The following is a 25,838-nucleotide window of genomic DNA, read 5'->3' on the forward strand; positions in this document are numbered from 1 at the left end:
ATTGACGTGAGTTATGTAAATCTTTAAGAAACTGTTGGGGTGCTATGAACAAACTGGCTATGGTTTTGATGGCAGTGATAATGGACATAATCAGTAAGGCAAATTCTCACATAGCCTCTGTTTTTTATGTGTGTGAATGGAGAGGAGGCAAGACCAAAACTAGGACTCCTTATATATCCTATCGCCTCTCCCCAGATAAAGCATTTTCCAGACTCATAGGACTCTCTCTCCCTTAAGCCTCTCCTGGCAAGCCTAAGCCACTCTTCAGGGAATGGGGGTAGGATAGTGCAGCACTGTTGTTCATGGGTCTTCTTCAGGAGGGCTCCATTAAGGAATGCTAAATCACCATCCCTTGACTGGACCCTGCAAAGAGGGTCTCGTGACAAACCCACGTGACCTTCATCAGGCAGTTCTGGAAAAAGGAGATCTATTCTAAAGTACATCCACTGGCTCTGATTACTTTCTCAATGAAATACGCTATTGCCCTTTATTATATTGTAGTGACTACTATGGTATGATCGGAAAGATCAATAGAGCAATCATTGTATTGATTATAAATGAAGAAAAGTTGAATGGATAATTTGTAGGATGTATGAGGATCTGGTTTATAACGCCCATAGCATTTATCACAATATATAGTAGTGGCATCACATTTGACTCTCACACTAACTTGTTGCAAGATCTTTGAGATCAGGACTATCTCATTTGAGTTTTTATTATATTGAGTATTGTCTGGCATATAGCAGGTGGCTGTTAGTTTTATGAATAAAGGAAGTTATTTTCTGGTATGATTTATCTTTACATCACAGCAATAACATCTTTTTTAAAGCTGAAAAAAGCAATTTTCTTCTCATTAGGAGACTCAGCTGATTCATAATGAGCTAAATTATGTATAAACTCAAGGTTTAGAATAGTGATTCTTAAACTATTTTTTGGATCATAAATCTCTTTGAGAATCTAATGAAACTTCTAATGTATCCTTCAGGGACACCAGATTAAGAACCTTTGGTTTGGAGAAGTGGTGAAAGTAGCCTATCTCTGTAATGCTCTGCCTTCTCCTCCTTTCTGCCACCAGATGCCCTGCTGTAGCCATCTACTCACTAATGGACCACCCATTATCATCTGGGCCTCGGGCTCCTTTGATATGATCCCTGCTCATTCAGACATCTTTACATGCTGCTTCTGGGACTTTCCTGAGTCACCTGCCCTACCTCAGTAGGTGTATCTAGTCTGTGACTCCCAGCTCTTCCTGAATCCACCCTTCCACTGCAACAGAGAACGAGGAGACAGACGGAGGGGCTCTCTTCCTCTGTGCTGTTGACAGTGAGGGTGTCCCATCCTCCCCCAAAAGATAAATCACACACAAAAATATTTGAAAGAACCTACCCCATGTCTTCAATAATTTTAGGGTTATCTTCTTGGGAGCTTTCTGGAGATGCATTTCCATTTGCAAGGTATCTTTGTCTATCAGAGAACAAAACTAATTTTGGCTTACCCACCTGTGGGTAATAAACAGGAACTATGTGATGCATTGTTTCAAAGTTACCTGTAACATACAAAGAATTAAAAGCATTCTGCTTTGAAACTAATAACTAAATTGCAAACATAGCATAGAAAAGCATTAGACTATCTAAAATTATGTTTTATGAAATGGAATTAGATGAGGTTATATAGATCCACAGCAAAACCAATAAAAAATTAATATCCAAGATAAAAATATCACAGACTTTCATACATGAGAACCTACACAGGAAAGTTTATGGTCAACTCTCATAGACAAAATGGGTATACCAACATTAATATTAACTGCCCTTGCATTTTGCTGTTATGAGTTTATTTTTTCAGTGTGTTTAACCTCTAGGGAGTAGATTAGTCAATTATAGTTTTTGTAATATGTTCATACCTTTATTTCCAAACTTAACATTCCACATCGTTTCCCTGTTTAAAGATCCTCCTTCCTTTCCAGCAATGATTTCCTTTTAAGTGGAGACTGCCTTATTCGCCTCTAATTCCCAGGGCCTAGCATAGTGTTGGGCACATCTAAGATGCTCAACAAATGTTTATTAAATGACTAAATGAATATTTCCATCAAAGCACTACAAAAGTAAATGATGAATAAAACGAAACCAGTTCAACCAAAAAAAAAAAATGCTGAAGGGCATTCAGATATGTTGAATTTTGTTAAAGTGTTTGACTTTGCTTCTAATTTTGAGCTATATAGTTGTGTGACTATATTTAAGACAAGATTTTTTTATTGTAACATCCTTGAAGTCTGAGTTAATTTTACCATATAGAGCTCCAAATTTATAGGGCTACCAGAAATATGTAGTCAGGAAATACAAAGATGACTATCTTCCTAAGAATTCCTGTTCACTTATAATGTATTTGGTTGTACAGAGGTATCTTTAAATGGTTCATCTTAGCTCTTCTAAAGACCTGAAGGTATATTGTAGATTTTAAAATATACACAGTATATCTTCTAGACTTTAAGTCATTTTTTCCATTTCTCCTGAGTGGTAATAACAGACACTTTGCATAAAGACTACAGTGTAAGCTATTGACCACATACCTAAGGACGGAGTTATTGCGTGTTAAATACGTGTATCCAGGGATATCACGGGTTGTAAGCCTGGGAAGCTCAGAACTGTACCATTTGTTTGGATGGGGTTGGCAAATACGTGTAGGTGGTGAGGAAGAAGGACATCTATAGATGGCCAAGAGAGAATAACTGAGTACTCCTGAGGAAAACTCACATAATTTCTATTACAGCTAGTCAGCTTTCAATTTCAATTTAATTTTAATTTGATTGACCTTACAGTCTATTTTTCAATATAGTACATCATATAATCTATTTGAATACTTTTTTTTTTTTTTTTTTTTTTTTTTTGTGGTACGCGGGCCTCTCACTGTTGTGGCCTCTCCCGTTGCGGAGCACAGGCTCTGGACGCGCAGGCTCAGCGGCCATGGCTCACGGGCCCGGCCGCTCTGCGGCATGTGGGATCCTCCCGGACCGGGGCACAAACCCGTGTCCCCTGCATCGGCAGGCGGACTCTCAAACCACTGTGCCACCAGGGAAGCCCTTCTATTTGAATACTTTTAAAATTTCAGAGTTCTTTCATAATATAGTCTCATTTTTCTTCCTAGTTCCTTTTTTGTTTATAAAAATTATATGTTTACATATCACATATTTACACATTTGCAGATTTTTCTAAATTCCCACCAAACTGAAGTGAATTTCTACGTAGAGCAGACATTATTGTCCTTGGGTCCAAGCATGATTCAGCCAGTCATCAGTAGAGTGGTCACTAGAAGCCAAAGCTGTTTGATGAAGTCAGATAACTGATTAATCACTGTCTCCCTGCTATCTTTGTGACCTTAGACAAGTTATTTCATCTTTCTAAAACTCAGCTTTCTCAGCTGCAAAATGGATATAATAATTACCTTTCCCACAAGTTAAAATGATTAAAGCAGTAGTGCGCATAAATATCTGAAATGTTTGGCACAATAAATGTTAGCTCTCTTTTCTTCCCTTGCCCCCTCTTCTTGGCTTCCTAGACTGGAGTGCTTTCCATTTTAAATTATTAATGGTTATCATGATAGCAACTACAACAAGGTATGAAATGATGCTTCTGTACTATATAACATTCTGTATGGCTTTAAAAAAAAATTGTGGTAGGAACACTTAACATGAAATCTACCCTGTTTATTTTTTAAGTGTACAATAAATACATTATTGTTGACTCTAGGTACAACTTTGTACAGCAGACCTCTAGAGTTTATTCATCTTGCTTGACTGAAACTTTATGCCTGTTGATTAGTAACTCCCCATTTCTTCCACCACCCCTAGCCCTGGGCAGCCACCATTCCACTCTTTGATTCTATGAATTAGACTATTTTAGATACCTCATATATGTGGAATTATGCAATATTTGTCTTTCTGTGACTGGCTTGTTTCATTCAGCATAATGTCCTCAAGGTTCATCCACATTGTTTCATATTACAGAATTTCCCTTTTTTTAAGGCTGAATAGTATTCCATTGTTTGTATATACGTTATTTTCTTTATCCATTCATCTGTCAGTGGACATTTAGGTTTCTACATCTTGGCTATTGTGAATAGTACTGCAGTGAACATAGGAGGGTTAACATGTCTTCAAGATCCTGATTTCAGTTCTTTTGGATAAATACTCAGAAGTGGGATTGCTGGATCATATGGTTATTCTATTTTAAAATATTGAGGCACTGCCATACTGTTTTTCACATTGGTTGCACCATTTTGCATTCCCACTGACAGTGTGCAAGGGTTCCAATTTTATCCATGTCCTCACCAACATTTTTTTTTTTTGTCATTTGATAATAGCCATCCTGACGGGTATAAGGAAGTATCTCATTGTGTGTTTTTTTAAATATTTATTTATTTATTTGGCTGTGTTGCGTCTTAGTTGTGGCACGCGGGATCTTTGATCTTCGTTGCGGCATGCAGGATTTTTAGTTGCGGCATGCAGGATGTTTTTTTTAGTTGCAGCATGTGAACTCTTAGTTGTGGCACGTGGGATCTAGTTCCCCGACCAGGGATTGAACCCAGGCCCCCTGCATTGGGAGTACAGAGTCTTAGCCACTGAACCACCAGGGAAGTCCCATCATTGTGGTTTTGATTTGCCTTTCCCTGTTGATTAGTGACATTGAGCATTTAAAAAATATACCTGTTGGCCATTTGTAGGTCTTCTTTGGAGATATGTCTATTGGAAATGCTGTTGGGAAAATGGTGCCAATTAACTTGCTTGACAAAGTGTTGCCACAAACCTTCAGTTTGTATAAAATGCATTATCTGTGAAGCGCAATAAAGTAAAGCGCAATAAAACAAGGTGTGCCTGAAATCACTTTATTTATTCATTGAAATATAGTTGATGTACAATATCTTGCTAGCTTCAGGAGTACCACATAGTGATTTGACATTTGTATCATTGTGAAATGATGACCACCATAAGCCTAGTAACCATATGTCCTCATGCAAAGTTATTATAATATTGTTGACCATATTCTTTGTGTTGTATATTACATCCCTGTGGCTTATTCATTTTATAACTGGAGGTTTACCTCTTAATCCCCTTCACGTGTTTCACCCCGCTTCCCCGGCAACCACTGCTTCTCTGTTTCTATGAGGCTGTTTTTGTTTTGTTTTCTTTGTTTCGTTTTTTTAGATTCCACATATAAGTGAGATCATTCAGTGTTGGTCTTTCTCTTTCTGACTTATTTTACTTAGCATAATACCCTCTATATCCATCCATGTTGTCACAAATGGTAAGATTTTATTTTTATTTTTAATGGCTGAGTAATATTCCATTGTATATATCCCGAATCTTCTTTATCCGTTCCTCTATTGAAGGATACTTAGGTTGCTTCCATATCTTGGTTATTGTAAATAATGCTGCAGTGGACATTGGTGTGTGTATATCTTTTTGAATTAATGTTTTTGTTTCCTTTGGGTAGATACCCAGAAGTGAAATTGCTAGATCATATGACAGTTCTATTTTTAATTTTTTGAGGAACTTCTGTACTGTTTACCATGATGGCTGCACCAATTTACAATCTCACCAGCAGTGCACCAGAGTTCCCTTTTCTCCACATCCTTGCCAACACTTATTATTTTGTTGTCTTTTTGATAATTGCCATTCTGACAGGTATAAGGTGGTATCTCATTGTGGTTTTGATTTGCATTTCCCTGATGATTAGTGATGTTGAGCATCTTTTCATGTGTCTCTTGACCATCTGTATGTCTTCTTTGGAAAAATGTCTATTCAGGTCCTCTGCCCATTTTTTAATAGGGTTATTTGTTTTTCTGATACTGAGCTGTATGAGTTCTTTGTGTATTTTGGATATTAACCCCTTATCAGTCCTATCATTTGCAATTTTCTTCTCCCATTCAGTAGGCTGTCTTTTCACTATGTTGGTAGTCTCCTTCGCTATGCAGAAGCTTTTGAGTTTGCTGTAATCCCATTTGTTTGTTTTTGCTTTTGTTTCCCTTGCCTGAGGAGACAGATCCAACACAATATTGCTAAGACCAATGTCAAAGAGTTCACTGCCTGTGTTTTCTTCTAGGAGTTTTATGGTTTCAGCTCGTACGTTTAAGCCTTTAATCCATTTTGAGTTTATTTTTGTATATGGTGTGAGAAACCGGTCCAGTTTGATTCTTTTGCATGTAGCTGTCTAGTTTTCCTCACACCATTTAATGAAGAGGTTGTCTTTTCCCCATTGCATATTCTTGCCTCCTTTGTTGTAGATTAATTGGCTATATAGGCGTGGGTTTATTTCTGGTCTCTCTATTCTGTTCCATTGATCTGTCTATTTTTGTGCCAGTACCATACTGTTTTGGTTACCATAGCTTTGTAGTATACAGTAGTATACCCTTGAATGACACAGGTTTGAACTCAAGTCCACTTTTATGTGGAGTTTTTTCTATAGTATATACTACAGTATTACATGATCTGAGGTTGGTTGAATCCTTGGATGTGGAACAAAGGATATGGAGGGCTGACTGTAAAGTTACATGTAGATTTTTGACTTTGGGGAGGGTTGGTGCCCCTAACCTCCTCACTGTTCAAGGGTCAACTGTAGTTTGAAATCAGGGAGTGTGATCCCTATGGCTTTGTTCTTCTTTCTCAACATTGCTTTGGTGGTACTTTGACATCTTTGGGGTAATACTGAAAATATGCAAGTCCTTACCCTGAGTCTAGTTTTGCCCTTCACAGCCAGCCAGGTATAAGCAGAGGAGGAGAAATGCCTCCTGTCCATTTTATAGGTTTTAGATCTTGAGAAGTTCATATTGCCAACACAGTATCATCACTCATGTGAATACTGTCAGCTTAAAAAGTCCAATTCTTTGAAATAATGTTAACAGTTCATATTCAGGGGATACAATATGGCAAAATCATCAGAGCTTTCCATCTCTGCTTCTCTTCACCTCAACCTCCTTGTCCTAGAGTGATAGAGCTCCTAGGATATGCTATCTATGCATAAAGCCTCACTACACTGTTTTGGTTTCCGTTTCCCTATTCCCCTGGTCTCACATCTTTCTGTGTCTCCATCCTGTTAGCTGTGGAATTAGAAGACCATTAGCATTCAAACACTGTCACGGAACAGAGCAAGCGCCTCATTTCAGCATTGTGGACTATAGAATCTGTGAAGAGTGAGTTCTAGGATACTCCCCAGTATGCTAAAGATGATGATTACACATCATACTTAGCTACATTTAGTTTCATTAGTTAGGCAGGGGAGGTTGGCGTGTCCTTGTAACACAACCTTAGGCATATTATAATCAAAATATTCAAATGTTGGAGTGTACTTAAGAAAGAGGACAGGCCACAGAGTATAGGGAACATATGTGGTTGTGATACATTTTTATTTTTTATCCTGATGAAAAATGTGATTTTTGCACTTTTGCTAAACAAACATACTTGTGAATTGTTTCACAAGTTACATAGCTGATTGTTGTTTCACCATTTACATAACTAGTGTCATGCACTTTTGCCAGATATAAAATTATACACTTTTCCCCACCCTCATGGCTCTCTGTTTATATAGCTGACATAGTTATACTCAATATGAACTAAACATAGCTTTTTTCATATATGGTAACTACCATTTCCATATATAAACATTATAGGAAAAATTTCCTAGGAATTGTAAACAAGTTTAAAAAAAGCCCATAAAAGATCTAAACAACCCCCCCTTATTTTTTTATTTGTTTATATATTTATATTTTATTTATTGAATCAGTGATAAATAGTAACAGCTACAATTGTGATCTAAAAATCAAACAAACTAGAATTAACATTGGGTACATTTCACCATATTTGTTCCATTTGCTTTACCTTAAATAGAAATAGTTTATTTAAAAATTTATCTACTTTTAAATAAACACTCTTTTTCTTATTTTTTCAGTGCTAGTTCATAACAACATTGTTTTTAAGACTTTTTGAAAATTCAAAGCTTAATTTTTAATTTTGTAACAAGGATTCTAATATTAATGTGAACACAAAATCTTAAAACACACAATTTCAGAATTCAAAAATTACAAATATTCTCCATTCCATTCTATAGTTATGTGCCCTGGAGCACTTATACACACATGCATGTACCCACAAACCCCCCTTATTTCTGGTATTTTTTGTTGTTGTTGAGTAGAATATTCCCTTTGCTAGTAGAAGTGATCAACTAATGAATGACAGCCTACTTACTTATGTATGAGTTACTTATATCCTCGTTCTTACTGTTCCTTTTTTTGCTGATTTTCTTGGCATCTTTGGATGCTTTCCAATTCAATAGGAATTGTCTTTCCATATTTTTAATTTCTTTTCCATCAAGGAATTCTAGAGAAAATATATGTTAAAAAATGTAGTATATAAATGCTATAAATGTTATGTATCAATACAGCATGAACATTATAAATACAATATATAAATATTATGTATACACATACAATATATATACCTCTGGTTCAGGACACATGAACAGCTACACGATAGGCTGAAATAAATTTATTTTTAAAATACCTTATTTAGGGCTTCCTGGTGGCGCAGTGGTTGAGAGTCCGCCTGCCGATGCAGGGGACACGGGTTCATGCCCCGGTCCGGGAAGATCCCACGTGCCGCGGAGCGGCTGGGCCCGTGAGCCATGGCCGCTGAGCCTGCGCGTCCGGAGCCTGTGCTCCGCAACGGGAGAGGCCACAACAGTGAGAAGCCCGCGTACCGCAAAAAAAAAAAAAAAAAAAAAAAAAACCCTTATTTACACAGCTTCTGTTTTTGTTGAACTTTTATTTATTTTTAATTATTTTTTCTGATTTCAAAAAGAATATGTGCATATTATAAACAACTGAAACATGATGGAAAAAACAAAAAGGCTCTGTAATTACTATCCATATCTCTCCTTCCCATCACTAACAAAGGTAATCATTATAAACAATTTTATGTATGGTCACCCTTCTTGGATCATAAAGTATTTTAAAAAACAAAAACGTCATATTCAACAAAAATTAAATATTATCTATTCATTTATAGTTCTATGGTTATTCATAGGAAAAAGTAAAATATATTTTATGTTAATTTCAATAAGAAGTTTTATATATGTAACATAGTATTTTAAAAGTACATACATTAATAATGCTTATTACATCTTAAGATATAGGATATAATAGGAATAATCGCATAGCTGGCCTCTTCGTTCTATGAAGTGAGATTTCAGCTATCTTTACATTTTTTTTTTTTTTTTTGCGGTACGCGGGCCTCTCACTGTTGTGGCCTCTCCCGTTGCGGAGCACAGGCTCCGGACGCGCAGGCTCAGCGGCCATGGCTCACGAGCCCAGCCGCTCCGCGGCATGTGGGATCTTCCTGGACCGGGGTACGAACCCGTGTCCCCTGCATCGGCAGGCAGACTCTCAACCACTGTGCCACCAGGGAAGCCCTATCTTTACATTTTGTTTTTTTAAAAAGTTTTGAAAATTGAGCATATTAAATTACACAAATAATTTTGTGTGTTGTAAGATTTGGAAAATTCAAAGAAATGGAGAAAACAAAACATTGCCTGTATTCCACAACCAGAAATAATCACTGACAACCACGGATAACACTTTAGTATATTTCTTAGCATTGTTTTGTTCTCTAGGTGTGTATTGTGTGTATATGTGTGTATTATATAAAAATGGAATTCTCTATTTATACAGTATCACATCTTACTTTTTAATATTGTATTGTGAGCATTTTACCACGTCTTTAAACACAATTTTTAATGACTGATAGTATTCCAAGTACAAATATACGAGTAATTTACCTTTAAAAATATACATGACTGTTCTTCCTGTGTATTCTCTGTTTCCTACTCTTGGCTGGTGGGGTAAAGGGTAGGTAAGGTGTGACTCTCACATACGTGTTTTGAAAAATCGTCTTGGATGTTTCTGATATACCTTCTGTCATCCCCTCTTTCCCCCAAGAGAACCACTGTACTAGCATTATGATTAACAAAGGTTTACTATAACTATGAGCTTTGAAGTGGTTTTGCCATACGTTAGTTTTTATACTCAAGAACAGCATGTCATAGAAACACTCTCACAAATCTCTGTGAGAGGGCAGTGATTATCTCTCTGATGTTGTATAACTTGGTACCTATTGAAGAGCATTGGTCCGTTTCCCCTTATATAGTGCAGATTCAGGAATGTTGTTATTTGTACGGATCTCATAAAGGGACTCCCCACCTTCTCCCCTTTCAAATGAGAGGAACTCCTGTATGTTCTTAAGGTGCCATTTGGCAAGTGTCAAGCAATGAAAACCTTGATCAGTTTTATCTACAGAACCAAGAGTCTCTGGATCGTCAGAGGATTTGTGCCAGTGAAAATTTGGCAAAAGGCCAGCAAGGTCTACACATTTATGACTAACCATTTTTGTTGGTAACAGCCACATTTTCTTTTTAAAGAAAGAGTGTCTGATGTCTTAATTATTTCTGAACAGCAGATCTTTTTCATGTTTTATTTCTCAATTTTAACTTTTGCTTTTATTAAAATATGAAATTTAAAGTTGACCATTTTTGTAGATCCAGATGTCATATTCATATCTCTGAAGGCTTGCTGATAAATTAACTAAAGAGTTAACCAGCTCTCTTTCTCTAAGAAAATCATATTAATATAATATAAACATGTACCCAGTGATTTGGACACCAATATCAGTCTATCTCTATATTTCGGTTTGAGACAAACAGGATTTCTGTTTAGATCCATTTTCCACAGCTTCATCAACTTGTTCAGTAAACACTCCAGATCCTATCATTAGAGAAAAAGAAAGACACAGGTATTTCATATTATCAGTATTTCTTTCATGTCAGTTAACTGTTTTTAAAGGTAATTACTGTTTTCCATGGAGTTCTAGCTCGGTGCCAGGTGCTTAGAAGGTTACAATAAATGTTTTTTTGATAAAATAGTCTATACTAATAATAGAGAGGACTAAAGATGAGGCAAAAAGTAAGGTCCTGAGTTTGGGACCACAGAACTCTACTCTGTCATACTCCCTTAAATGGACCCAACCTGCAGCTCAGAAACCACTTTGCCTCTGGCTATCCATGCTACAGAAGATGCCCTGTTCTTAGTGGAGCTTATGGAAGTTTACAGATTAAGGCCATTATGGAGTAGTTAGTAAGCAGTCCATTGACATTGCAAGCAATATTTATTGTTGCTTTTTCTTTTTAAAAATCTGTTAAAAAAATATCAAAGGGGAAAATAAGAGAAAAAAAAAAAAACTTGTGTGCTTATCACCCAAAGATCACTTTTAATATGTTATGTATCCTTCTAGTTTTCTTTTTGAGCATAGGGATTTCCTTTTTAATTGTCATCATACTGTAGGTACAGTTTTGTTTTACGTACATCATAAACATTTGCATGTTTTAATAGCTTATAAGAAAATCAGCTTATTGATATTTAAAGGAATAATTAAGTTATTCCATGGTTGAAAATCCAAATAAATGTGAGAAAAACAGATTGATCGCCTTTAAGAACCAGCTGTCTCAGTTTGCCCTCTTCACCTCCTCTCTCTCCCTATTTGATTTTTTTTCAATCCAATATCTCTGTCTCCAATGCCTTGTTTTTCTCTCATTCCTTTTCTTGCTTTCTCCCCTTCCTCATTTTTTATGTGTATATTTTACTTTATCTACTATTTTAAAATTTTTTATTTATTTATTTTTGGCTGCGTTGGGTCTTTGTTGGTGTGCGTGGGCTTTCTCTAGTTGCGGTGAGCAGGGGCTACTCTTCGTTGCGGTGCGTGGGCTTCTCATTGCAGTGGCTTCTCTTATTGCAGAGCACAGGGTCTAGGCCTGTGGACTTGTAGTTGTGGCATGCGGGCTCAGTAGTCGTAGGTCGCAGGCTCTAGGTCGCAGGCTCAGTAGTTGTGGCACACGGGCTTTGTTGCTTCACGGCATGTGGGATCCTCCTGGACCAGGGCTCGAACCTGTGTCCCCTGCATTGGCAGGTGATTCTTAACCACTGTGCCAGCAGGGAAGTCCCTTAGCTACTATTTAATGGAAGTGAAATATACTTTATACTTTATTTCTTATATCAATATATGCTCCAAACTTAATCTGTAAAGAATTACTCAAAACAAGTAATGGAAAAACTTTTTCTACTCTATAGCCCATGATTGATTTGTAAAAATTCAGTGGCCACAGGCAGAGAAAAAAAGAGGAAAAATACCTTCAGTAGGGCAAAAACAATTACTTTAAAGCAAATGTTTTGCTAATATTAATAATGAATACTGATAATAACTAATTCTGTGGAGAGCTTCCTGGTTGTCAGAGCACTGCCATATATGTGATGTTGTACACATCCAGGAGGATTGGATTTCTTTAGAATATGGGTATGAGGATTTCAAAGTTAGTAAAAGTTCCAGAAGATAGCAGCAGGCAAACACCTATGATTCTTTTATCTGTTTTCCTCAAGCCAAGACCAAACTTATCATAGGGTATAAGGGAAAATTGGGAAATACAAATTATGGATTAATTCATACATATTCTTAATTGCAAAGCTGAAAGTAATTGATAATGCATTGCCTGGTATTTTTACTCCCCATAGCATTTCCTCACCTTCAAAACTTGATACCATTCAGCTTTGTATATCCAATTAATTTAACTATTTATACCTTCCATCTTATTCTTTGCTTGATCCATGTTTACTGTTGCTTAGATATTTCATTTTTCCACTTCTGGAAATTTTTCTTATGATAAGACTGCATTTACTCTTTAGGTTTTAGAAAATATTTTTTTTCTTACTATGAAGCTTTGACAGCAGTTCCCTTCTATATATTCAAAATCCTTCCCAAACTTTCACATCCAGGAGGTAACAAATATGGAACATCCAGATACGTGCCTGCATCTACATGAAGACATGCTGTCTTTGGGGGAATCATTAGAAGAACAGCCAGATGTCCAGAACCCACTGCAGAGCGCTTTAATCTTGCTGACACCAATGTCTTCGTATAGAAAATGGTGTCTCGAGTTCTGCCTACTTCGTTATTTATCAGATATTTATTGAGTCATGGGCTAAGTTCTGGGCTAGACTCTAATGGATTCAAATAAATAAGTTATGTGAAAAATATAAGGACTTGTTTTAAAAATATACAGGCAACCCTAAACATTCTGACATTGCTTCTTACTATTTGACCTTAGGCAACTCTGTATCCTCATTTATAAAGTGAGGATAATTAGGATTAGTTGTTGTGGGATATAAAGTGCGTGGAACAAAGCAGGTAAAGAATAAATGTGTTAATTCTCTTCCTCTTTGCCTGCTCTGCCACCCCTCAGTTAATTCTCTTTCTCTTAATTTTGGCCAACAGAGAGCAAACATTGTTGTAAGGGAGAATAAGCTTCTGATCCACTGACAAGTAATTGACTTCGTAAAAGAAAGCTCTCTTCAGAAGTTGTAACTTCATCCTTCAGTCCTGGGCCCTGGATTATGCCCTCTTCACAGCATTTGTTCCACAGCTTTTGATACAGCCATAATTATTTTATGTGAGAGTTTCACTGTATTTCTCTTAGTTTAAAAAACTCTAAGGATGGAATTGTGCATTGCATCTTTGTACGTCGTTGAGTATTATGCCCATCATCCAAAAGTTAATAATAGCAGTAAGAGAACTTTAAATTTATATAGATAAAAAGAATCCTGTAGATTTTTGTTAATTGTTCCTCACTTGATAAATTATCCTCAACATACTCCTTCCAGTGTATGTTTATTCAAGACTAAACTAATCCTGTGCTGCAATATGATTACTCTTTGGATACGCTCTGGTTGTTCATTGCCTTCCTGTCTTTAATAAAATGCTTTCACTTTCCTGCCCTTCAATAAGTTACTAAAGGGAGCAGACACTTTTCTGGACAGTCTCTGTATGATAAATGATCATGTCACGCTATCACTTAGAGGAGTGCTGCAAAATACTAAGGAGCCAATTCTATTTCCCATGCAGGGTTGGTGCCTCAGCTACTGTATAGGAGCCTACAATTAATGATGGCTGCTGATGAACCTGTATCGGACCAGAGTGCTCCAATCTTTATCGGAAACGTCTAGCCCAACTGTCCTAACTAAATCTAAAGACAGCCATTTGTCATCCCCCTGACTGCCTGTCATCATCTGCCTGGGAAAATCTATAATTTTTGGCTTGTTCCTGACTAAACTGTGGAGTGAATAAATTTATCTTTGGGTTACTCTGCTTGTCAGGATCAATATTGAGCAGAGGTTGAATAAATTAGAAACTGGAAAAACATGACAGGCTGTAGTGGTTTGTTCATTTGTGTCTTATAAATCAAGTAGTTAGTTTGTTTAAGAGGCAAGCACGTCAAATTTTTGATTTCCACCATTCATTCTAAGATGCTTTACCTCATGATAAATGGTCATCAGAAAACCAATGAAGTAAATCACTGATATATCTGACTGTGAGATGAACTTTTCAGATCATTTTATTGATTTAGCAAACTTTGCAGAAATAAAAACTGTAGGTAAAGATTAAAATTTTTTTCTTTCAAGTTTTTATACATTTTTGCAATCATGATATTTGACTTAATAGTGTCAGCAAGATATATAATGTTGGCCCTAGAAAAGTTCATGGCTCATCAAGCTACTTGTAGAACTCCAAGTTTTATTATAAATAGTTATTAAAGAATTTAATATTTTAATACATTGCTACATGCTTATTTAAAGGAGTTACAGAAAAAAAATGGAAAGAAATGTTAATCAAAAGTAAATATCATTGAAACTAGAGCCATAGAGTTAAAGAAGGGAGTTTCTAAAGTATGGAGTATTTGACTTAAAACCTTTTTTTCTCCTCCTCAGTGATTGGTTTTGCCACCAGTTTTATTGGGGAGACCTGGGTCATCAAGCACAGAATTTTCTCAATTATCTGCCTTTGGTCTCACATTTCCTCTTCCATTCTTCTTTCCGATTTTTATTAACAAAGGAAAAGTCCCACCTCTTTTCCCAAATTAACCAGTTCTCTCGATCCCTTCCCCTCTCCACAGGCCTCCTCCTCTTGGGATCATCTTTCTCTTGCATGTCCATTTCCAGTCTATCCCTCACCTCTGGCTTTTATCCTCTTACATACCATCACTACACTTCTTGAAAGAGTAGTCCAGACCAGTTCTTCTCAAACTTTTATGTCCTTACAGATCACCTAGAGATCTTGTTTAAATGCAGGTTCTGATTTATTAGGTCTGAGGCAGAAGCTGAGACTCTGCATTTCTGATGCTGATGCTGCTGGTTCTAGGACCACATTTGGAGTTATAAGAGTCTAGGTCACTGCCTCTGCTTCCTCAGTCACTGGGCACTCCTGCAGCCTGGTGCTTTTGGTCAGGCACTGCTAACATTATCATTGAACTACACATTGACAATTTCGGACTCTTTTTTTTTTTTTGGCTGCACTGCACTGCATGTGGGATCTTAGTTCCCTGACCAGATATCGACCCAGCACCCTCTGCTTTGGGAGTGTGGAGTTTTAACCACTGGAGCACCAGGGAACTCCCCGGACTTTCTTAGTCTCATTCTTTGGAGCAACTTACCCTACTGACCGTACCCTTTATGACTTTTCTTGCAGGCTCCCTGGATCCTGCATGAATCTTTGACCCCACAAATGACAAACCTCTGACCCTAGAAATCCCCAGTATATAAACAGGTTGCTTCCTAAAAGTTGCTTTTGAGAATGGAGAACACATCTTGTTAAAAAAAAAAAAACAGTGCTATGCCTGGTCGACTGTTGCCTGAATCAACCCATAAAAATATTTAGTCAAGAAAAAGCCCAAAGAATATCTGTGCAGTGATAGTGCAATAAAACCTCCCTGTAATTTACCACCATGTTTCCCCAGCACTGGAGCACCCTTTGGGGACAGAAGCAGGTGTCCCTGCAGCAGATCATCAGGGATCAGTTCTCTTGCGTCCTCTTCTATAATCTACATTTATTCCTTTCAAACAGTGTTTTTCTTCCATGGACCACAGAAGAATGTAAAGTCATGGTTAGAAAAACTTTTTTCCTCCTGTAACCCACCACCTTCTCCATTTATAAGCAGACCCTTTACAGAAAAAGAATGGCCAGATTGATGGAAATAGTAAAACATTTATTACACCAAGGAAGGAAGGGTCATCTGTATGTGAGAGGAAGAACCAGATTTTGTGGGAAGCCACATTGAGCATTTTATCGTACACTGTCTCTTCCCCTATCTAGGCAGTCTCATCCATGATAACAGTTTCAGTGGCCACTTAACCAATATGCTGAAGACTCCCACATTCTTCTGTCCACTGAGCTCTGGTGTCATGTAACCAATTGTCTTACTGATATTTTCTCTAGAACAGTTCAAAGACACCTCAGATTCTATATGACCAAAACTCATGATCTCTCTCTCCCCTAAACCTGAGTTCCCTATTTTCCATTGTTCAAGGCAAAGCTATGGAACCATTCTTGACCTCTCCCTCTTCCACACTCCCTATATCCAACTCACCGTCAAGTCTTGTCCACTTTACTTCCTAAACAGATTTCCAATCTGTCGGCTCACTTCATTTTTACCTGTTCAGGTTTCCACCATCTCTCACTTCCTAACCAGCCTGGCCTCTTTCAGTCTATTCTCCACACTGTATCCACACTGATCTTTTTAAAATGCTAATCTATAATTACATCACCCCTGGCTTAAACACCTTCAGTGGCTCCCTGCCATTCTTGGATAAAGACAAAACGCTCTATCATGGCCTATGCAGCTCATCTGCCCACCAGCCTCTATTTGCGCTATGCTCCATCTTTACTGTCTCTGCTTCCCTTTCCTCATCTTTGTCATACTCTTACCTGCCCCAGGGCCTTTGCACATGTTATCCTCTTTACCTGATAAGCCCTTCTGTTCTCTCAGAGGTCAGCTCAGCAATACCTTCCTAAGGGAAGCCTTCACTGGGCTCCCTAAGGCAAATCCCCCAGTTATAGGCTCTCGGAGCAGCATACTTCTCCTTTGTTGCACTTGCCATGGATGCAATTTTACTTTTGTTTTTGGGTAATTACGTGCTTAACGTTTCTCTTCCTCTCAATGCTGAGAGCTCTTTGAGTCCAGGGACTGTATCTGTTTTTTGCTCACTATTGTCTCCCCCATTGTCTAGCAAGTGCTGCCACATGGTAGGTGTCTTGAATGAATGAAGAAGAAGAAATAATGAATGCATGCATGATTGAATGGTTTAGAAGCTGGACAAGAATTTTAAACAAGAAATTATATGGAACTGTTTTGAAAAATTTGCTGATTAGAGGTGCTGCAGACATAGAGAAAGAGAGAGGAAAGACAGGATTTATCTTCTATTTTTCTCCTCTTTTCCTCTGCCACTCTCACCTTCTCCTCCCCCACCCCAAGTCTCTGCCCTGGACTTTGGACTAGGGAATAGGAGAGATGATGGCAGGGTTAGAGGATCTTGGAGGAAGGAGTCCTTGGCAGCTGTGAGTCTGTAGAAGTGAGAGGGAAGGGAATGAAATCTCAAACAGCAGGAAGGACAGAAGCCACTTGGCCCAGCTTCTTCCAGGTCCTTATGCAACCATCCTAAGGGATCATTATTTTTTTCAGTTTTTTCTTTTTTCGTGTATTTTCTGTAGATGCATATGAGGAACCTACAATGGCCATTTAAAGGCAGCTGGTCTAAGTGCTAAAAACCTTTGGTAATTATAGTGGTTTTGTTAGAATTCTCTAATGACGTCCACTTGTTTTTCCCCATGGCACAAAGCTGTCTGTTGTTGAAGACTCTTAGTTAGGATGGATGTCAGCGACTTTATGTATGGCACATTGAGCTTTCTCTCCCATGGCACAGGGTTTGATGTCAGCAGCTTTTGGGCAACTTCAATCAATGAGTATAAAGAATGGAAAAATTAAATCCAAAAAATGGAGACGCTGATCCCAGGAATATATACGGAGAAATAAGTTAATATTCTGATGCTAACATTCATGTCCTTTGACTAAGCCTTCAGAGGATGATTTAAAATGGACCACAAAAGCACATTTCAGATGACCCCTAGGCAAGTCTATATTCAGGCTTCCAAGAAGCTGTGTCTAGGCATTTTTAATTGCTTGTGTCTTCTTGCTGGAAGTGAAAGAACTTCAGATTTCATCCTCACTCCCTGAATATCTTTTCTCTATGGGAGGTAAAAGCAACTTTTGGCTTATCCCAGCCTCTGGAACTTGCTAAATGGTTTGCATTCCTTCCCCAGATAGTTGAATATTTTAAATTGTTCTTGTATTCATTCATTTTATAAACATGTAGTAGGTGTCTACTATGTGCCAGACACTGGGCTGAGCTCTAGGGAATCCTGAAATCAACAAAAATTCCTTGCTCTTAAAGGCTCTCAGTCTAATGGGGGATATGGTGATATACAATAACAATGATATTAACCATTTGTTCCTTACCAGCCATTCACTGTTTTTTAAATTATGTTCTTTTTTTTTTTAATCAAAGCAATACAATCAACACAGTTAAAGAATCAAATAAGACGATAGGGTTTATAACAAAACGTAAAGAGTACCTTTGGGCTTAAAACAAAACCACATTCAACTTCTTCAGCTATTTCTTTCTTTTTTTAAAAAAAACATACATTTTATTTATTTATTTATTTATTTTTATTGCGGCACGCGGGCCTCTCGCCGCTGTGGTCTCTCCCGCTGCAGAGCACAGGCTCCGGACGCGCAGGCTCAGCGGCCACGGCCCACAGGTCCAGCCGCCCCGCGGCATGCGGGATCCTCCCAGACCGGGGCACGAACCCATGTGCCCCTCATCGGCAGGCGGACTCCCAACCACTGCGCCACCAGGGAAGCCCTATTTATTTATTTTTGGCTGCATCAGGTCTTAGCTGCAGCAGGCGGGATCTTCCTTGAGGCATGCGGGATCTTTCGTTGCGGCACGTGGGCTTCTCTCTAATCATGGTGTGCGCTTTTTCTCTTCTCTAGTTGTGGCGCGCAGGCTCCAGGGCACGTGAGCTCTGTAGTTGTGGCGTGCGGGTTCCAGAGCCCACGGACTCTGTAGTTTGCGGCATGCAGGGTCTCTAGTTGAGGTGTGCGAGCTCAGTAGTTGTGGCGGGCATGCTTAGTTGCCCCATGGAATATGGGATCTTAATTCCCCAACCAGGGATCGAACCCACGTTCCCTGCATTGCAAGGCGTATTCTTTACACTGGACCACCAGGGAAGTCCCACTTCAGCTATTTCTGTGCACATTTACCTCCACATTGCTAAATTACAACTGCTGTTTATTGATTTTTAAATCTTAGGTATTTACTGAATTCCTACTATGGAAGATGATGATTTAGTTTTCATAAATATTACTCCAACCCCTACAACTCTTCCCTTCCTCCATCCTGTCAACAGAGTCATACTTAAATTAATAAGATTAATATCCATTGACCATATTACTAAGATCACTTAAGTATTGTTCAGAGCTAAACCACATAATGCACTATGGTTGTTTCTTATTTTCCCTAGAGTTAAAAATTGGTTGGTTATTTATTTGCTTAGTTTTCTATGTATTTATCACCAATTCAGCCTGAGGCAACCTGGGCTAGTAGATGTTTTCCTAGGACATTCCTTCACTTCAAATTCCCTTCAGATTCTTTCTGGGAATTTCCTTAACCTTTCTTCTGTTTCCTAGATCCCATGTCTTCTCTTTTCCTATTTTCCTCTCCTGTTTAGGTGGAACACATTTTCCAAGAGCTGCCTAAAAAACGTACGTGGGACATAAATTTTTTTGAAACCTTGCATTTTTTAAATGTTTCATAACTCCATAATTGCTTGAAAAATTGACTGAGTATATAATTCTAGACTGAGAATATTTTTAACTCAAAAATTTGAAAACATTATTCTACTATCTGCCAGATTGAAACGTCTGATAATTCTGATTCCATTTTGATTTCTGATTCTTTGTATTATGATCCTCTTTTCCTCTGTAGAAGCCTTTAGGAACTCTTTACTCCTGGTGTTCTAAAAACTTTTAAAGTGGGTCAGTTTTCATCCACGGTGCTGGCATTTGGGAGACTGTTTCAATCTGGAAACTCATGTCCTTTGGTTCTGGAGAATTTTTCTAATATTAAAATTAACTATTGAATTATAATTTACATATAACAAAATACATTTATTTAAATGACCAAACCACGTACATCCATACAATGACCACCATAATCAAGAAAGAACATTTCTGGGCTTCCTTGGTGGTGCAGTGGTTAAGAATCCACCTGTCAATGCAGGGGACATGGGTTCGAGCCCTGGCTCAGGAAGATCCCACATGCCGCGGAGCAACTAATCCCATGGACCACAACTACTGAGCCTGCACTCTAGAGCCCATGAGCCACAACTACTGAGCCTGCGTGCCACAACTACTGAAGCCTGCGTGCCTAGAGCCTGTGCTCTGCAACAAGAGAAGCCACGACAATGAGAAGTCCGCGCACTGCAACGAAGAGTAGCCCCCACTTGCTGCAACTAGAGAAAGCCCACGCACAGCAATGAAGACCCAACACAGCCAAAAATAAAAACAAATAAATAAATTAATTAAAAAAAAACATTTTCATCATCCCAAAACATTCACTTATGGCCCTTTCCAGTCAGCCTCTTACCATTCCCATCAGGCAGCCATTGATCTGCTGTTACTATATACATTTGTTTTTACTTTTCAAGAGTTTCATATAAATGGGGTCATACTGCATGTACTCTTTTTTTTGTATGGCTTATTTCACTCAGTATAATCGGATTTTTATCCATATTGTCATGTGCATCAGTAGTTTATTCTTTTTTATTGCTGAGTTATATCCCATTGTATGGAGCACAGTTTGTTTCTCCATTCCCGTTTGAGGAAGATTTGGTTGTTTCCAAAATTACAAATAAAGTTACTATAAATATTTACATACAGGTATTTGTGTGAACATAAATTTTCATTTCACTTTGGTAAATACCTAAGAGTGGGATTGCTGTGTCATATGGTAAGTGCATTTTTAACTCTATAAGAAATTGTTAAACTGTTTCCCAAAAAGGTTGTACCATTTTACATTTTCCTCAGCAGTGAATGAGGGTTCCAGTTGCTCCACATCCTCATCCAAAATTAATACTGCCAGTCTCTTTATTTTTAGCCATTCTAGTGGGTCTGTAGTGGTATCACATCTTTGTTTTAATTTGTATTTCCCTGATGAATAATGATACTGAGTATCTTTTTTTTGTTTATTGACCATTAGTATATGCTCTTTTGTAAGTTTTTGTTGAAATCTTTAGCCCATTTTTAATGTGTTGCTTGTCTTCTCACCATAGAGTTGTAGGAGTTTTTAAAAATATATTTTGGATAAAAATTGTTTGTCAGGTACATGATAGCTAATATTTTCTCTCTGTGGTTCACTGTTTCATTAATAATGTCTTTCAGAAAGCAAGTTTTAAATTTTGATGAAGTCCAGTTTATCAATTTTTTATAGGTCATTTTTTTGTGTTCTTTTAAAGAACTCAAATGTATGCTTTTTTTCTAGAACTTTTATTTTTTAGCGGTTAACTTTGGATATGTTATATTTTGAGTAAGTTTTTGTATATGGTATGAAGGGTGAAGGCTCACTATTTGGATGTCCAGTTGTTCCACCAGCATTTGTTGAAAAGATTATCCTTCCCTCATTGAATTATCTTAGAACCCCTGTAAAAAAAATCAGTTGAACATAGGTATAGATTTATTTATAAAGTCTTTAATTTGTTTCCTTGATCTCTGTATCCATCCTATGCCAATACCACACTGTCTTGATTATTATAATGTTAAAGTCATGAAATCAGGTAAGTTCTCCAACATTAATTCTTTTTACCAATATTGTTTTGGTATTTAGGTCCTTTGCATTATCATGTAAATTTTAGAATCAGCTTGTCAATTAAAAAAAAAAATCTGCTGGGATTTTTTGACTGGGATTATGTTGAATGTATACATTAATTTGGAAAGAATTAGCACCTTAATAATATAGAGTCTTCCAATCCATGAAAATGTTATTTCTCTTCATTTATTTAGGTCTTCTTTAATTTTTCCCAATATTTTTTAGTTTTTATTCTATAGCTCTTGCATGTATTTTCATAAATTTATTACTGAGTATTTAATCTTTCTTGACATAAATTGTAAATGGTATTTTTAAAAAATATCATTTTCCAGTTGTTCATTGCTAGTATGTGAGAATTGATTTTTTGCATATTGACCTTGTATCCTATGACATTACTAAATTTGTAAGTTCTAATAGCTTTTTATAGATTTGTGATTTTAAATATATACCCTATCATGTAGTCTGCAGATAAAGATAGTTTTACTTCTTCCATTCCAAACTGAGTGTTGTTTCATTTTCTTGCCTTATTGCACTGGCTTAGCCTTCTATAAAGCAGAGTAAACATCCTTGCTTTATTCCCTGTCTTGAGGGGGAAAGAATCCAGTCTTTAATCATCAAGTATGATATTTTTGTTGATTTTACATGAATGCCAATTATCAGGTTAAGTTCCCTTCTATTTATAATTTGTTGAACTTTTAAAAATGCATTTTGTGCATCTATTGAGATGATCATAGAATATTTCTCCTTTAATTTTTTTGGTGCATCACATTGGTTTTTTAAAATATTTATGTATTTATTTGGTTGCATCAGGTCTTAGCTGAGGCAGGTGGGCTCCTTAGTTGCAGCATGTGGACTCCTTAGTTATGGCACGTGGGCTCCCTAGTTGTGGCATGCAAACTCTTAGTTGCAGCATGCATGTGGGATCTAGTTCCCTGACCAGGGATCGAACCCAAGCTCACTGCATTGGGAGCACAAAGTCTTATCCACTGTGCCACCGGGGAAGTCCCCATTATGTTTATTTTTTGAATGTCAAACCAATCTTTGATTTCTGGGATAAATCTCACTTGGTCATTATGGATAATCTTTTTATATATTGCTGGACTTTTTAAAAAACTTGATTTATTTTTGGCTGCGTTGGGTCTTTGTTGCTGCGCGTGAGCTTTCTCTAGTTGCGGCGAGTGGGGGCTACTTTTCCTTGTAGTGCGTGGGCTTCTCATTGCAGTGGCTTCTCTTGTTGCAGAGCACGGGCTTCTGGCGCGCGGGCTTCAGTAGTTGTGGTGCGCACGCTCAGTAGTTGTGGCTCGTGGGCTCAGTGGTTGTGGCTTGTGGGCTCTAGAGCTCAGGCTCAGTAGTTGTGGTGCACGGGCTTAGTTGCTCCGCAGCATGTGGGATCTTCCCAGACCAGGGCTCGAACCTGTGTCTCCTGCATTGGCAGCTGGATTCTTAACCACTGTGCCACCAGGGAAGTCCTATATTGCTGGATTTTATTTGGTAATATTTTGGTAGGGACTTGTGAATCTATGTTCATGAGGGATATTGTTTTTATTTATTTTATTCATTGTAGTTTTCTTGTAATAGTGTTGGGGATAGGATGATGCTAGCCTGATAACAGGAGTTGAGAAGTATTCCCTGCTTATCTATTTTTCTGAAGTAGTTTTTGTAGTTTTGATATAATTTCTTTTTTAAGTATATGATAGAATACATCAATGGAGCCATCTGGGCTTGGAGTTTTCTTTGTGGCAATGTTTTTACTTATAAATATGATTTATTTAATAGATTTATTTAATATGATTTATTTAATAGACACAGAGCTGTGATTTTTAAACCACAGCCTCTCTGGTTCAACTTCTTAACAAATTAAACCTGTCCCCTCTAACTTTGTTTTTAAGGTGTTTTAGCCTTTTAATTTTCCCTTCTCTTGTCCTTTAGTTTATATACTGAAATTTCAGGTATGGGGAAGTATTTCATGAAAAGCCTGAAATTTCTCAATCCATAACATGGAAAGAAGTTTGTAACAGGTATGTGGGGCTTTGGTTACAAGAAAAAACAATGCAAACACCTGTTAAATACTCTATTCTGAAATATGCAAAAAACACAGTTGACCAGACCTAATCTCACTATTGCCAGATTCAGTGCATTTCTATTAACCTCTTATCTGCCCTCATGTCAGCCACTCAACAGCATTCAATTCAAGTGGCCATTCCCTCTTCCTTAAACCTCCTTTTTCTCTTGTCTTCTCCTACATCTTTGACTCCTACCAGTGCCTTCTCATCTAAATGATCTCTAAATTTTAGAGTGGCCTCATTTATTCTTTATCTTTGTCTGCCACCCAGTCCCTTGACTCTAAATATCATTTAAATGCTGTTGACTCCCAAACTTTCCAATCTTGCTTTTCCTTTGAACTCCAGATGCCTACTTTACACGTGCATTTCAGTATCGAATAGGCTTCTCAATAGAAGGAATTCTTTTATTCCTTCCCTTGTATCCCCCAACTTGTAAAGGCTACCAGTGTCTCCTTAGTTCTGCACACAAAAACCTTGATTCTTGTTTTCTTTATTCCTACACATCCTACTATTCAGCAGATTCCATGAGTTCAATCTAAATATACCTTCAATCCATCCACTCCTTTTTATCTCCAAGCAGCCATCTTCTCTTACTTAATTTTTGCTGTAGTCTCCCAACTGATCTCTTTGCTGTCATTCTTGTAACCCATTCTTCACATAGCTGATAGGGAAATCTTTAAAAAATATAATCTTTTCAGTGACTTTCTGTTGCACTTAGAATACAGTCAGCTTCATGACCATGGCCCCATACCTTCCTTTCTAATCTCACGTTAACTTGGCCTTAGAGAATCATTGTAGGCAAAATAGCTTGGTTTTAATGTCATTCAGAAAAACTTCCTTTGGGAGTATTTATAGGCTAGCATTTTTGTGCTGTTAAACTCTCCTTTGCTATTCAGAGTTTAAAGCATAATAGAATAAGACTTTAAAAGTAATGACAATAACTGCATTGAATCTTGGTAATTATGATAATTAACAACTAACCAGATCTTTCAAGATGTATTCATATATTCAGCACTCATTACTGAACATTTGCCAAGCATTGTGCTTAGAACCTGGCCTTCAAAAACATTTAGGGAAAATACTTATCTTGCAGATTTGGGAGATGGATTTCTCCACCATTCTCTCCCCAGGAAAGTGAGCTGCTGTCTTTAGCCACTCTGTTCCCATTTCCCATGGCGTGAATGTTGAACACTCTGCACATCCCAGGTCCTCTCTACTTAATCAAATACCTAAACTCCAGGCTCTGTCACTTTGAATAGGATCATATATATAGTATACAGTATCTTATATAAGACTACCCATCTATCACAGTATGGATACAAATACTGTGAAATCATAGGAAAATTAAATAATTCTGATGAATACAAAATGCCCAATGAAAAAGCATAGAAGAGCAGTCTAAAATTTAAAATATTTTGAATGCAGAATTTATCCCATGAACTTCTTAATTCCTTCATGTTGTAAATTGAAATGACTAATTGAGTCATGCTTCCTTCTTTTTTTTTTTTTTTTTTTTTTGCGGTACGTGGGCCTCTCACTATTGTGGCCTCTCCCGTTGCGGAGCACAGGCTCCAGACGCGCAGGCCCAGCGGCCATGGCTCACGGGCCCAGCCACTCCGCGGCATGTAGGATCCTCCCAGACCGGGCACGAACCCGTGTCCCCTGCATCGACAGGCGGACTCTCAACCACTGCGCCACCAGGGAAGCCCCTTATTTCTTCTTATTTTAAATATCTACCATGATTGTTCAATGGCATTTTGAATATTTTGGGGAATTCATTTGTAATAGAATAATATTTCTTTTCATAATTATCTACTGCTTAAAGTAGTTATTAGATGAGCCAGGTAATAGTCCTGAGTTTGGAAACAAGACCAGGGGTAACTTTTTTAGGGTCAGAGGATAGCTGTCTGAAAGTGGTTTTGAAATAAGAGC

General features: G+C 37.6%; 1 protein-coding gene across 1 annotated transcript in view; it reads right to left on the minus strand.

Moving 5' to 3' along the window:
• PPP1R42 (protein phosphatase 1 regulatory subunit 42) overlaps positions 1–25,838 on the minus strand; it is a gene marked incomplete at both ends in the record, with an annotated part of 37,959 nt that overhangs the window by 5,192 nt on the left and 6,929 nt on the right. Inside the window, 3 exon segments of the mRNA XM_079722131.1 lie at positions 1,387–1,546; positions 8,237–8,368; positions 10,689–10,806. Coding sequence (XP_079578257.1) covers positions 1,387–1,546; positions 8,237–8,368; positions 10,689–10,806 — 410 coding nt within the window.

This window comes from Hyperoodon ampullatus (genome assembly GCF_949752795.1).
Source record: "Hyperoodon ampullatus genome assembly, chromosome: 17".
Lineage (NCBI taxonomy): Eukaryota > Metazoa > Chordata > Mammalia > Artiodactyla > Ziphiidae > Hyperoodon > Hyperoodon ampullatus.